The sequence below is a fragment of the Lactuca saligna genome, chromosome 6, assembly GCF_052625555.1.
Source record: "Lactuca saligna cultivar CGN05327 chromosome 6, ASM5262555v1, whole genome shotgun sequence".
Classification (NCBI taxonomy): Eukaryota; Viridiplantae; Streptophyta; class Magnoliopsida; order Asterales; family Asteraceae; genus Lactuca; species Lactuca saligna.
Window position 1 is genome coordinate 133,278,138 of NC_136422.1, and position 15,185 is coordinate 133,293,322.

At 33.7% G+C, this 15,185-nt stretch overlaps 1 protein-coding gene and 1 pseudogene across 1 annotated transcript; both read left to right on the forward strand.

The window, feature by feature from the left end:
- The first annotated feature begins 3,264 nt into the window (after nucleotides 1-3,264).
- Nucleotides 3,265-5,858, forward strand: LOC145002910 (uncharacterized; annotated as a pseudogene).
- Nucleotides 5,859-8,850: 2,992 nt separating this feature from the next.
- LOC145001509 (ethylene-responsive transcription factor ERF014-like) lies at nucleotides 8,851-10,104 on the forward strand. Its single transcript, XM_078960884.1, has one exon. The coding sequence runs from the start codon at nucleotides 8,913-8,915 to the stop codon at nucleotides 9,498-9,500; it is 588 nt and encodes a 195-aa protein (XP_078817010.1). The 5' UTR covers nucleotides 8,851-8,912; the 3' UTR covers nucleotides 9,501-10,104.
- The last annotated feature ends 5,081 nt before the right edge of the window (nucleotides 10,105-15,185 follow it).

Here is a 15,185-nt window from a genome sequence, read left to right on the forward strand (position 1 = left end):
TTTTTTGAATAATGTGGGATTTGAATCTACACACATGTTTATTTTGGAGTGTTTGAAAACTACATGATCATCATTTGAATACCTTATCTTTTACAGACTTAGTTAACCACATCAAATTGTCTAAACTATATGTATGTTATTTAATATTATATTTCTAGCCCATACAATATTCACAGTTTAATAATATAAATGATCAATTATCATGGTTAACATTTTGTGTGACCGTATGGATTAATATGGACCATTGGATGAAAAAAGAATGAATAATTATGATATTAAAGTATATGTTAATAAAATAACATGTACTATATAATCATATTAATCTTTTTTGCAAAAGTATCAGAGTCAAATTACATATAATTTATTTAAGGCATGGTCATATTTTAGGAAAATGCATAATTAAAACCATTAATTTATGCAATTTATTAAATTAATTAAAATAAAACAATTAATACATTTCAATTTCAGTTATTAATCCCCGATTCTTCTTTAATTATATTTCTTTTAAACAATGTTACATAAAGTGATCTTATGCTTTGAGAATCAAGAATTTATATGAAAATGGATTTCCTTTTTAAAGAATATTATTGCATATTATCATGAATAACATTTTTATCAACTCAATATTAATTTTTATTACAACATTGATATATTCTCTTGGGAATCATGTAAAATGTAGAAGAAATGAGAATGACATTCCTTTAAGAATGTTTGTGTTTTTTTTTTTTTACTAAAACTAAAAAAAAAAAAAAAAAAAAAAAAAAAAAAAAAAAAAAAAACTTAAATTACAAAGTACATTATATCATAATGAAGTATACAACCAATATCAAAATTAAGAATGCATTCTACTGATTCTTTCCTAAAATTTTAAAAGAATGTTGCTATTTTTGTATGGTGAGTCATGAAATTCTGAAAGAGCATTGTTGTTTTTATACATTTTGTGAGTATGAATATTAGTATTTTTCTATAAATTTGAAAGAATGTGACTTGAAGACCACAAGGATAGGGTATGAAAAACAAAGAGTATGAAAGAAAAATACTTTGGTTTATGGTTGCTTTCCTTTATTTTGAATTCATTGGTTCAGAGGATATGCTTCTTTCTTTCACATAGATTTGAACAATGAAGAATATGTTTGTGTAAAAACAATTTAAAGGATATAGCTGCTTTACTTTAACTCGAATTGTTGGTGCATTCAATAAAAATCGAATGATGAGGACGATGGTGTGGAGATGATGATGATCTATCGTTGCTTTTTTTTTTCTTTCAACGTCTCGAACTTGAATTTCTTCTTTATTTAAGCTCGGTTCACATGTTAAGGTTTAGAGATTATGATAATGGTGGTGTAAGATGTGACGTGAAGATATGATGAGTTTGACATGGTAGAAGGTGGATGGTAATGAAGATGGTGGCAACATAGGTTAGGGTTGTGTTGTGTTGATGAATGGGAGATCCGTGTAACTGATGCTTGATTTAAATGATGTTTATAACATATCAAATTTTAATTTATTTATAAAACTAATCATATTCATAATTCCAAATCTACCCCTATTTAATAAATTAATAATTGATTTTTTCCTGAATTCTCATTGGTTCCTATAAGCACATAGAGATGTCAACAAAACCAAACATGGGGTGGAAATAGCATCCCCCGCCCCCACCCATGATTTCGTCTGTTTTTCCTAACCCTGAATTCCTTGGTTTCCTTGGTACCGATTTCGTCCCAAAATTTTAAGATCGCCCTCGTTTACCCCGAATCCCCCGTTAATCTCATTTGGTACGAAATCTTCTGTTTAACCTTATTTACCTTATTTTTTCACTTGTTTATTTTTTTTTAACCTTACTTATTATACTAGTTATTCAAATACAAAACATACATTACATAATGGATACTTTAAGTTCAATATTTATTATTATAAATAAAATAATTAAATATAGGACAATTATTGCGGAGAACTCATGGGGTATTTAGGACGAAACTCCCTACCCTCGCTCCTGCCCCCGAAAATTAAACGGGGTAAAACCCTCCCCCGCTACTGCCCTTGAACCTGAAAACATTGTAAAAATAGCCATTGTACCGGAAACGGGGTCCAACGAGGTTGTTTGACATCCCCAGTCCCGGCCCAATAGGGGGGCAGGCTGGGCAATGGCCCAGGGCCCCAAAATTTGTATAGGGCCCATTTTTAGAAGCCTGTTCTAGCAAATAGAAGTATTTGTTTTCAGAATTTTTGAGGCCCATATGATGATATAAAGTTAGATTAGGTAATCAGAAAAAGAAAAAAAGAAAAAAGGGTGCCTGATTTCTCAGGAGCTTCTCTTTCGCACGTTGATTCGTTCAAGCGTCAAGCCTAAAGCGGGAGTGCGGGACTCTTCAGTTTTCAATGCCAAGTGCCAACTGCTATCGTCGATTCGTCCCTATCCTCGACCCCTCGTCTCTTGACTCTCTTCCACAGTCTCGCTCTTGCAGTCGCACAGTCGCACTCCCGCTCCCGATATTGAAGGAAAACGACTTAACGAGAACAACTGATTTCTGATATCGATTCCATCCAGACATCCAATAATCAATTGAGCAATTAGGATTTAGGAAGCAATAACATCTGAAATCTGATCAGGTAAGATAAACAATTGATTTTTACTTTTTTTTTTTATAGATTTTCAGATTTCTTAGAGTGATAGAGAATTAGAGATTTATCAATTTTTCTAGATTTCGTGTTTTAGATGATACCCAAAATCAATTTTCAATTTTCAGAATTCTTGAGCCGATTTCTGAATCATGATTTACATGATACCCAAAATCAATTTTGTTGACTTCTGAATTCTGATTTCTGTTCTGTTATCAGTCCCACCGTCCCATTTAATTAACTTGAACTTTTCAATTTTATGTTTCTGTTTTTTTATATATACGAATTTAACTTTGTCTCATATATATTGAGTTTATGTTTCTATTTTTTTATATATACGAATTTAACTTTGTCTCATATATATTGAGTGTAGATAATTGAATAAGAAATATAAATCTTTTTGGAAGCAAATAGCAACTTAGCAACAGCCTAGTGAACCTACAAATTGATGAATCAGGTGTTCTTTTTCCATTGCTCTATCTAATAATCTTATATTATCATCTTCTTCCATTGATTTGTTTAAATAAAAATCCTCATATAATAACTATAAGATAATAATGATTCCTAGAAAACATCTATCCGGAAGTCAAAAAAGGAAAATGAAACAAAAAAATAGAACAAGATGAACAGGCTCAAAAGGGATCCATGGATAAATTTATAAAAAAAATAGATAATCTCAATGCTTCAATTCAACATGAAAATATAAGAAGTGATAATGAAAATAGCCACAATGATAATGAAATTAACACTAATGAGAATGAAATTAACACTAATGAGAATGAAATTAACACTAATGAGAATGAATTTGATAATGAAAACAACGTTACTAATAAAGATGAAAATAATAATAATGAAAGTAATGCCGCTAATGAAGATGAAAATAACATTAATGAGAATAAAATTCCCAATGAAAGTAATGCCGTTAATGAAGATGAAAATAACACTAATGAGAATGAAATTAGTAATAAAAATAATGTTAGTAGTAAAAATGATATGAATGAAAATGGTCATCAATTTGTTCCTCCTTTAAACATTTATGATCCAAGTAATTGGGAAAATATTGACAATAAATTAAGAGAAATTTTAGTTGAAAAGGAACCAATTAGAGAATCAAATCTTGTATTTCCTAAAGATAGTTTATCTAGACATTTTTCTTATGGTGCTTATACTAGAAAGCTAGGTAATGGTGAAACAAGCGATCGAAAATGGTTAATTTATTCTAAACAAGTAGATAAAATTTATTGTTTTTGTTGTAAATTGTTTAAACCTATTAATAATAATAATCAAATTTCTTTGGCAAATAATGGATTTAATAATTGGAAACACCTTTATGAAAGACTTGATGAACATGAAAATAGTGCTCAACATATTTTATGTGTGCGATCTTGGAATGAGCTAAGAGTAAGATTGGGTAAGAATGAAATAATTGATAAGGACTTACAACAAATATATATATAAAAGAAAAAGAACGTTGGAGACAAGTTTTAATAAGAATAATTGCTGCCGTGAAATATTTATCCAAATATAATTTAGCTTTTCGAGGATCTAACGAGAAGCTTAATCAAGATAACAACAGTAATTTTTTAGGAGGAATTCAAATGATGACAGAATTTGACAGTGTAATGCAAGATCATGTTAAACGGATAGAAAATCATGAAACCCATAATCATTATTTAGGGCACAATATCCAAAATGAACTAATTTCTATTTTAGCTCACAATGTTAGAAATTCTATAATTAAAATTATTAAAGAAGCAAAATATTTTTCTGTGATTCTTGATTGTACCCCCGATGTAAGTCATCAAGAACAAATGACTCTAGTTATTTGATGTGTGAACATATCTAGTAACAAAATAAAAGTTGAAGAATACTTTTTAGAATTTTTGAAGGTAGATGATACGTCTGGTTTAGGACTATTTAATGAATTATTATATGCAATTAAATCAATCGGTCTTAATATTGATGACATAAGAGGGCAAGGTTATGATAATGGTTCTAACATGAAAGGGAAACACTAAGGGGTTCAAAAACGATTACTTGAAATTAATCCAAGAGCGTTGTATATGCCATGTGCTTGCCATAGTCTTAATCTTACAGTTAGTGATATGGCCCATTCATGTGAAAAAGCTATTTCTTTTTTTGGAGTTGTGCAACGCATATTTGTACTATTTTCGAGTTCTACTAAAAGATGGAACATACTACTTGAAAATGTTCACAATTTAACTGTAAAATGTTTATCTAATACACGTTGGGAAAGTAGAATTAAAAGTGTTAAAGCTTTTAGGTTTCAAGCTCCTCAAATAAGGCAAGCTTTAATTGAATTAGGTAAATCATGCAATGATGCTAAATCAAAAAGTGAAGCAGAAAGTTTAGTTGGTGCCATAGAAAGTTATGAATTTTTACTTGGTATGGTAATTTGGTATGATATTTTATTTGCTATTAATATGGTAAGTAAAAAATTGCAAACTAAATCTATGTGTATTGATGGCACCATTAATCAATTAAAAAGTATAATGTCATTCTTTGAGAAATATAGAAATGAAGGATTTTCCCGTAGTTTAGATAATGCCAAATCCATAGCAATTGATATGGATGTTGAACCTACATTTCGAATAAGACGTCAAGTTACTAGAAAAAGGCAATTTGATGAAATTGATAATGCACAAGAATTACAGTCAGCCGAAGAATCGTTTAGAATTGAATATTTTATGGTTGTTGTTGATATGGCAATTGTTTCATTAAAGAGTAGATTCGAACAATTAACTATTTTTGAAAATATTTTTGGATTTTTATATAATTCAAAAAAGTTAAAGTCATTGGATGACATTGAACTTGAAAAAAGTTGTATTAATTTCACAAAACAATTTTCTCATAATAACTTGTGTGATGTAGATTCAAATTATTTGTTTTCCGAACTTCAAGTGTTACAAATGACTTTGCCAAACGTTTTTATGCTCGCTGTTGAAATTCTAGAGTTCGTTAAAAATGAAGATTGTTATCCACATGTTTTCATTGCATATCGAATATTATTAACTATACCTGTTACTGTAGCATCAGCAGAAAGAAGTTTCTCAAAATTAAAATTATTAAAAAGTTATTTGAGATCATCTATGTCACAAGAAAGATTGAATGGTTTGGCTATGTTATGTATCGAAAAAGATATGTTGGATAAAATCGACCTTGATACTATTTATAATGACTTTGCTTCCAAAAATGCTCGTAAATGTAAATTTTTTTAGTTTTTCTTTGCTATGTTTATGTAATAAGGTGCAAATCATGTTATAGCCTTTTTTATTTTGTTGCTTTGTATTTATAGTGGGTGTTTGAGAGAGCTTTTAAAAAAAGCTTATTAGCTTTTTAAAAAGCTAATAAGCTAAAAAAGTGTTTGTCTATTTAAAAAGCGCTTTTTAAAACAACTTTTTGGATGAGAAAAACTAAAGCTTTCAAAAAGCTGGAAAATCCTAGCTTTTTAGATTTTTAACCATTTTACTCCTGGAAAAGCAGCTTTTCGCATCCAAACACTTTTTAAAACCAGCTTTTCCTAAAAGCTATAAGCTAATAAGCACTTTTCTTAAAAATCACTTTTGACGTAAAAAAGCTAACCCAAACATACCCATAGTATTAGATTGTTTGGCTTTTGGGGCCTGTCCCGAAGCTTTTTCCTTTCCATAGGTGGGGAGGCCCCAGCCTGCAATTGTATTAACTTTTTTTAATTAATAAAAATTTTCAGAGGTAACACCCTCCTTTACCCAAAATAAAAATTATATTTATATATCTATCACTAAGGGTTCCATTTTTTTTTTCTATCCTAGGCCCCAAATCGTCTTGAGGCGGCTCTGGACATCCCTAAAACTACACAATAATTACTAGTCATATATATATATATATATATATATATATATATATATATATATATATATATATATATATATATATATATATATATATATATATATAAAATATATCATAATGTGGTTTTATTGAAATCGGATAAATAAAACTAGTAATTTAAAAGATTGCCGTAAACCTAACCTTGGTGTTAAAATATATCTGAAATATATTTTCTAAAGTAAATTTGTTGTAATTGGCTACAATGTTTTGAAGTACTTACAACCTAAAACTTGAGATAGATGGAAATATATATGTGTGTTTTTTATATAATCTTTTTAAAAATATCTATTTATTAAGATAAAAAACTATATATCAAAATGATCCTGCTTTATTTTTTAATATCTAATTATCCTAATTATCTAACTGTAGTATACTTTTTTTAATAAATATAAATTGCTCGAAGCCCAATGTTACAATGTATAAATACAACATTTTAACATTTAGTTTGACTTATATTCAAACAGTCAGGGTGATGTAGCATTAAACATACATATAATGCCTTCAGACTCATTTAGATTAGATTTCATCTTTTCGAAAAAGATTCAACATTCATCAACAGCACACGATTCTTTTTTTTCTTTTTTGGACTAAAATCCATAATATGTTAAACGATCATCTTATTTATTGTATCTCTATTATTAAAAATAAAAACCAAACAATGTGTCAATATGGTTAATTACTGATTTGCCCTTGATTCACATGTACTAGAAGCACACTCCTATAAGAATAGTTATTTATTCAGGCTACCCTCTTATCTGGCTTAGGAAACTTCTGAGTTATATCTAAATCCTCTATAGCTTCGTTTTTTCTTTGCAAAGATTCCTCAAATCCTGCTTCTTTGTTTTGTGAATAACTATTTTTCAACCCCTTTTTTTAATGTATTTGCATATGTAACCTTCATGTTTTAAAGTAACATTTTACTTCAATTAATTTCCCCAACTTCTTTTTTCTTCTAAGTAGTCCATTTCTTGCTTGTATTGTATAAAAACACGAACAGACCTACATAACACACAATATATGCTCATGCATATTCCGAAGAATAATCTGTATTTTATGAAATATTATGAGTTAAGAATAGTAGAATACCCACATGTCCAAACTATCATTTTTATTATGTTATGTATATATATATATATATATATATATATATATATATATATATATATATATATATATATATATATATATATATATATATATATTTTCTGGTTCTTTTCTCTACAAAATTAGGGTTTTAATACATCATCAAGTTAAAAATTGTATATTTTCCATTGGAGGGAAAGAGAATATTAGCTATATTATGAAGAACATAAAGATGGTATAGTGATTATGTTAAAAATTAATAAATACTTAATGTTTTAATTTTTAAATGTTTTTTTTTTAATTTCTTGGTCTGAAATGTATCACTACTTTTATACACATATGTAGGGTGTTCCTTATGTGGTTCTGTGCAATTTACAGTCAAAACCGCAAACCGCACTACAAAATTTAAAATGTTTTATCTTTTTAATTTTTTAATAATATTTAACTCATGCAACAAATTTCTCTTATACAAAGTTTTTATATACCATGCTTTTTAAACATATGGTTGCTATGCCTTTTTTACTTGTAACAAAATTATGATGAACAAGATCCATATGAATATGAATATTAATGAATTGCATGCAATAATGACGTGTAAATCATGCAACAAAACTTCTAACTTACATATTCATATTCATACATAATAAATTCGATAGATACGGGTCATACGAATTTATATATATATATATATATATATATATATATATATATATATATATATATATATATATATATATATATATACACACATACATACAGTGTTGTGCGGTTTGAACTATCATTTTGTATTTAAAATCGCAAACCAAACTGCATATTACAGTTTAATAAAATTATGAGCCACAAACCGCACTAAAAAAATCTAAACCGCGTAATGTGATGAAGTTTAGTATGGTGCAAGCGGTTTGTATAGTTTATGTTGTTTGATGCATACCCTTATATTTAAGTATATTATTAGTTTTTCAATACACTAAGTAAAATTTTAATATACTTAATTATACAATTCTGAAATCCAATACGGATTATTTTCAAGAAGAATGTAGCATTGCTTAAATGGGTTTCATGTTATTCTCAAGTTTATGGATTTAAATGACAAATAAGTAATAGTTGAAGGTGTTTACATTTAAAAAGTTTCACTCATTAGAACGGAAGGAGAAAATAGTCATTTCCACATTTGAATAGAAAGACATCTTCTGTCATCCATTTCACTTGTCTTCTCCTCACTCAAAACACTATAAATTCACAATACGACCTTCTTCACCTTCACTTATTTCAAGGTTCGAGTCTAACTTAAAAACGAACATAAAAGTTTCAAGCACCCGATGAAGAGAAAAGACCACGATACCCATTTGGACACGTTGAGCAAAAAGAAGTATAGAGGAGTGAGGATGAGAAGCTGGGGTTCATGGGTTTCTGAAATCCGAGCACCTAATCAGAAAACAAGAATATGGTTAGGCTCACATTCAACACCGGAGGCTGCAGCCAGAGCCTACGACGCTGCTCTTTTGTGTCTCAAAGGACCATCGGCTAATCTCAACTTCCCTCCCCATAACTACCACCATCTCCACCATTCAACCACCGCCATGTCACCCAAATCAATCCAAAAAGTGGCAGCAGTAGCGGCGGCGACCGCTGAGCCCACCACCACGAGTTCATCATTGCCGTCGTTACCCTCCTCCCCATCTTCATCGTCTTTGCATTTACCAACGACTCCCGTTGGTAATGAAATCATGTTGGAAAGTGATTTTTTTGAGACGACTGTGTATGAACCATGGTCTTGGTGCAACTTGGATGCACCGATATATAATGACGTAATGTTCGATGAGTCAATGTTGGATCCTATGTGTTCGTTGTTGATCGAAGATGTTTATGAAGATGTTGGTGATATTCCTCTTTGGAGCTTCTGCTGAATTTTTGGTGCTGCTGCTTCATGTGGAAACAAATTATTAAATATTATTAATTCTTTATTCTTTGGGTGATCTTCCTATTAATTTCTTGAAGATCACTGTTTAATTTAAATTAATTTTGACAAATTCTGCTGCTTTTAATAATCAAAGAAAATTTATGTATCTTGTTCTCTCAAAAATTTCTCTGTATCTTTATCATAACTTTTGACTTTTGTCGATGACCTGTCACAAAAAAAAAAGTTGACATTTATTGTAATACTATTATTTCTTCTAAAATTTGGTGACATTCATGTTGATGTAGTCACACTAATGTTGGCCCTTAGGCCGTGAGGTTTGTTTGTCATGCGAGGCTTTAATGGCCACGTGGCTTGTAGCCATGGTCATGCACACCATCCGAAGTGTTATATTCGTGGTCTCTTGTGGTATCTATGATAAAACACCCGACTTTTTCCCCTTACGTCTGATAAGTTAAAGTCTAATCACTTCCCCGATGGTGTATTTTATGTCGATTGTTTAAGGAGAATAATTGATTCAAAGTTTACTAGCTAACAATGTCATTTCTTTGGTGTGGATGGGTTAAACATAAGGGTAAAATAGAAAAATGTAATTGGGCTTATATGGAGTTGTAATCTCTTCTTGTGTTTGTAACTTTCTTGGCTTGTTTGTTTTTTCTTCATGTCCATGCATCTTGCTAGGTAGTGGTAATAAAATTTTGGTGGTTCAAACAAAAAAAAATTCTGTGATGATAGGCAACGGAAGAATCACATTGAAGGAGGCGATTTGCAAGAAAAACAGCTAGAAATTTAAATTAACTATTAAACCATTCTATTTTTCCTATAAATATTAATTATTTAACTACAACTTTTTCACATCATTTATTTCTTCCTCTAGTATTCACATGACAATACATTCATAAATAATTTCTTACTCTCTCCTATGAAACAATTTCCACAACAACCAAATCTCCGAACCCAACAACCTTGAGAGGAAAAATAAGAAATAACTTATTGGAATCTATTCAACAACCATGACTATATATTCATGCTTGGATTTCTGTGTCTGTAGACCTTTAATGAAGAAATACTTATTGGAATCTATTCAAAACCATTTCCACAACGAAATTCAAAAATATGTATCGACATCTCAACGAGATTTCATCAAAATGACGGGATATGAGGTTAAAAATAATTGAATTCAACGACATTTGCAACGACCTCAAAATAAAAAATTCAAATAGAAGTAACGACTCAGGTGTAACACTCCATTTTTACTATAGCTGTAGATTGTAATATTAAGTAATAATTATAAAATATGAAATAGAAATATATTACTTTTGAGCCGAAATAATCATCATAAATATGTAGAAAACGTCAATACTAGTTTTTCCATATATTTATAGAACACATAAATCCGACTTCGTATGAAGAAATTATGCTTATTCGAAGTTTTACGATTTAACTGACATGACTCAACGTATCAAAAAAAAAGTGAATTTTAGATAAGTTGTTTATTAGCCTAAGAAATTTAAACGAAAGTCATAGTATTTGTAAACCTAAGAACGTGCATATAAAGAACTTGCAAATATGAATTTGTGAGAGGAAGTTATAATTTTTTGAAGTATCAGCGTAGCAATGCAGACACAAAATTCGAAATTCAAATCGCTTGATTGTTAGCTAAAATAATCTAAACGAGAGTTGACGATCTCGTAAATAGGAGTCGGTCGATATAAAGGCAATCAAGAATGGAATTCGTATAAAGCAGTTATGAAATTTGCACGGTTATTAGCATTATTTAAGATTGGACGAGAATCAACCGATGAAGTCTAAATGATAGTTGTATTAATCGTTGATAGCTACACATGGATTTAAAGAATTTAAAAATAGAGCCCGTATGAGAGAGGTATGATTTTTAGAAGAATCGGTGATTTTACCTGGCTAGGCGAGTTGTAACGTCCTGTTCTAAAATATTCATTAAGGAATTTCAGAAGCCAAGGCTAGGGGCGTTCTGGTCGTTTATGGGCTTTGAGTTTTATTCGAGAAGGTTTCGGGCTGGGGTGTGTTGCTAGAAGCGTAGGGCTTCTCGCCACCTTTTCATGGATATAAAGTTCATCGGAAACAGACTTAGGATGAAGGGGTTATAACATTTTGAAGTTGTTGTTATTTATGGCCCCTCAATGGAAAAGTTGGCAAAGAAGGGCCATGCATGGAAAGTAGGAGGCGCGTGGGTACGCCCAACGTATGAAAGGTGGTGGACGCGGGAGCTTTTTGGCGTACGCCTAGCGTACGCTCAGTGTCTAGGAACCCTAATTCCAGGGCATGCCACTATATAAGGAATGTTATACCCTCAAGTTTCAGCCTCCATTCCACCCTAGAGAGCTGCTACGAAACCCTAACCCTCCTTTGAGTATTTTTGGAGCTTTGGAGGCTTTTGGAGAGTATTCAATTGTTGTAAAGCCATTTTCTCAACAAGTGAAGATCAAGGAAGGTGGTGAACTGAAGGAGGAGATATAGATCTGGGATATTTGCCTAATTTTGGACCTTTTTAAGGTATAAAGTTTTGAACCTGATGATTAATTTCTTAGATCTCTTTTAGTGCAAGTTTATGGACCCTTTTGGTCCCAAGAATGGATCTTTGGGACTCAAGCACGTTTCTAAGACCAGGGTTGCCTCCCTTAGAGTCATATGAGTCCCATAAGCAGTAAAGTTCCAACCTTTAGGACTTATTTGTGCTCATGCTTGAGATCTAGCCCTTGGAATGAAAGTATGTTGTCACATTTTGAGTTTGGACTTATTTGGTGGATTGCAAGTCACCAAGTTAGTGACTTTATGAATTAAGACATGGAAGAGGACTTGGATTTGAGTTTGTAGCCTTTAAATCGGAGTATTAAGCACTTAAACATGGAAGAGGACTTTATGAATTAAGACCCGGGGGTTAGCCCTAGGCACTGTATGCTAGTAGGTGATTCTGGATTAAGGTCCGATGTTGGGCGGGCGCCCGAGGAATGTTTGCATGATAATTTATACTTGTTGTTTGTATGATATTTGTATGTACCTGGTATGGAGGTGGGTGTGGGCGAGGTCCCGTACCCCACCACTAGCAGAATGTGGACGGGGTTCCATATCTCACTAGTAGTAGGACAGGGGCAAGGCCCAAGACAGGTGAGGCCTTAGGACAGTAATGCAGCAGGGTATGTTCAGTATATGTGTTATGTGCTATGGTTATATGTTTACGTGCATTTAGCGGGTGGGGCCCAAAGACAGGCGGGGCCTAAAGTAAAACAGATCTGTATACCGAGCGGGGCTCGAAGCCAGGCGGGGCCTGAAATAGCGAGCGTGGCCCAGTGCTTGCAGTATGTGATTATGCATGGTATGTGGTAGGTTGGGGAACTCACTAAGCTTCGTGCTTATGGTTTTCAGTTTTGGTTTTAGGTATTTCCGGTAGCGGAGGGAAGAGCTCGGGGTGATCGCATGACACACACCATTGTTTATTCAGCCTGGGATGTTTACTCTGATAAAATAAAATAATGTTTTGGTCATGATACTCTGACGTGATATGTTTTGTATGAATGGTTGACAATTTGTGGTTTAAAAATGAAATTTTTGGTATTGATTTTTGGGTCGTTACAAGTTAGTATCAGAGCATTGGTTTGAGGGATTCGGATACACCCTCGGGTGTGTCTAGAATCAAACTGAGGAATTCGTATAGACATTTTCAAAAAGGAAAAATCAATTTTGTGAAAAGGTTTTGAGCAAAGAAAAACAACTTTAGAAAAGTATAAAAAGAAGAACTTTGAAAAGAGGAAAGGGTGTGGTGCATGTAATCAATCGAGCTCAAGTAAGTACCCCAAATTACCCATACAAGTGTATGTTATGATATGAGTATGAGAACTGCATGCTAGACTAGGACTGAGGATCTAGGAAGGATGCCTTATGTGCCTATTATATGTGTATGAGCTTTATGAATTGCATGCTAGTACAAATTCTTGTTATGCGGGTAGAATTGCTTGATTATGTCCTGGTTAGATTTCCCTTTTGTCTGAATGCTACTTGCTTTGTGCTTTGTGGGACTCTGACTGATGGGAGTTAGCCATTAGGTGAATACGTCAAGTCACATATGATCAGGGTTGAATAATCTCAAAGTGCTGGATTTGGCCATATTGCGCAGCTCTTGTCTGAGTCTAACCGTGTAGGGATGAGTCCTTTACTTAAAGGATTATCTGAGCCTCGTCACATGTGATGGTATTCAGGTAATGGCTAATTGGAATTATAAAGATACCTTCAATAGTTGAGGACTGGCTGCGGGTTGGAGGTTACCCTAGGGCAAGCCTAGGATGAGATTAGTGTTGGGAGCAGTGTGAGTAGAAGGCACTTAGTGGAGTTGAGGCAATTCTTGAGGAAAGTACGGATAGATGTGGAAGGTAGTATAGACCCATACTACTGAAAGCAGAGGATCCGTACTCGATTCAAGAAGGGCCAAGATGAGGCCAGGAAACTTATAGTGAGTCCCTCGTCAGTAAGGAATATTCTGATGGTTGTTATGATATGTTTAAGCATGGTGGCGTTGCGTGAGAGACCAGTGGGCGGATCAGGTCCCAAAGAGGGATTAGGCTCAGGATCAGGAGTCGAGCAGCTCGAGGAGCGGATGAGGGAGTTTATATTAGCTGAGATTACGCGCGATATTCTAGACCAGACTCATGTGACCTTTGATTCGGTCAAGGAGGGTATTTTAGAGCTTCTGGATGAGAAACTGGGGGCTTTTCGCGCTGAGATGATGGCTCTAGTGGGGGCCCGTACCTTGACATTCCGAGAGTTCAGGGCTTGTGGAGCTCCGGGTTACCATGGGGCCAGGGACCCTATTGCTAGCAGCAGGCGGTTGGCTGATGTCGCCAACGCTTTCCGTACGAGCCGGTGTCCCGAGGGGGACAAGGTACGACTTGCCTCGTGTATTCTGAAGGACAAAGCACAAGATTGGTGAGAGGAGGTTGGTCATGCTATTGGAGATGATGCCGCGTTGGACGCAATGTCATGGACTGATTTATCGGCTAGGTTCAGGGCCAAGTTTGCACCAGTTATTGAGGTGCAGCAGTTAGCAAGGAAGTTTCAAGACCTCCAACAGACTACTGAGATAGTGGCGAAAATCGCCGCCAAGTTCAGAGAGAGGGATCTTCTTGTTCCGTAATATGTCGCGGACGAGGAAATAAAGAAGGCCCGATATCACTAGATGCTGAGGAGTGACATCAGGGAGTTTGTGAGCAAAGTCCAGCTGCAAGACGCTGGAAGATATGATTGCTCAGGCCATGGAAAGGGAGATCGATCTAGAGCACATCAAGAAGAGGAAGCTGGAAGAGGTGTAGGTAGCTGTAGGTCAGGCAAGATACCCAAAGGGTTGGATGTGAGATCGAGGGATTATCAGGGCTGCAGTCGTTGTGGCAAGTCTGGCAGGACGCACGAGGGCACGTGCAGGGGTGGCAGTAGGGGTGATTCTGGCTGCTTCAAGTGCGGTCGGACTGGTCATTTCAGTAGGGATTGTACTGCTATCACCACTCAGGGATCATACTTGATATGATTTCATTGCAGTCAGAGGGGCCACAAGAAGGCCCAATGCCCGAGTTTTCTTTCGCCAGGACAGGTGATGGCACCTTCCCCTGCAACCTTGAGGATCACGGATGGCCGTCAGGGCCGAGCTGAG

What these genes read in the sequence shown, in the direction of transcription:
- LOC145001509 (XM_078960884.1), top strand. Translation starts at nt 8,913, where the DNA reads ATGAAGAGAAAAGACCACGATACCCATTTGGACACGTTGAGCAAAAAG.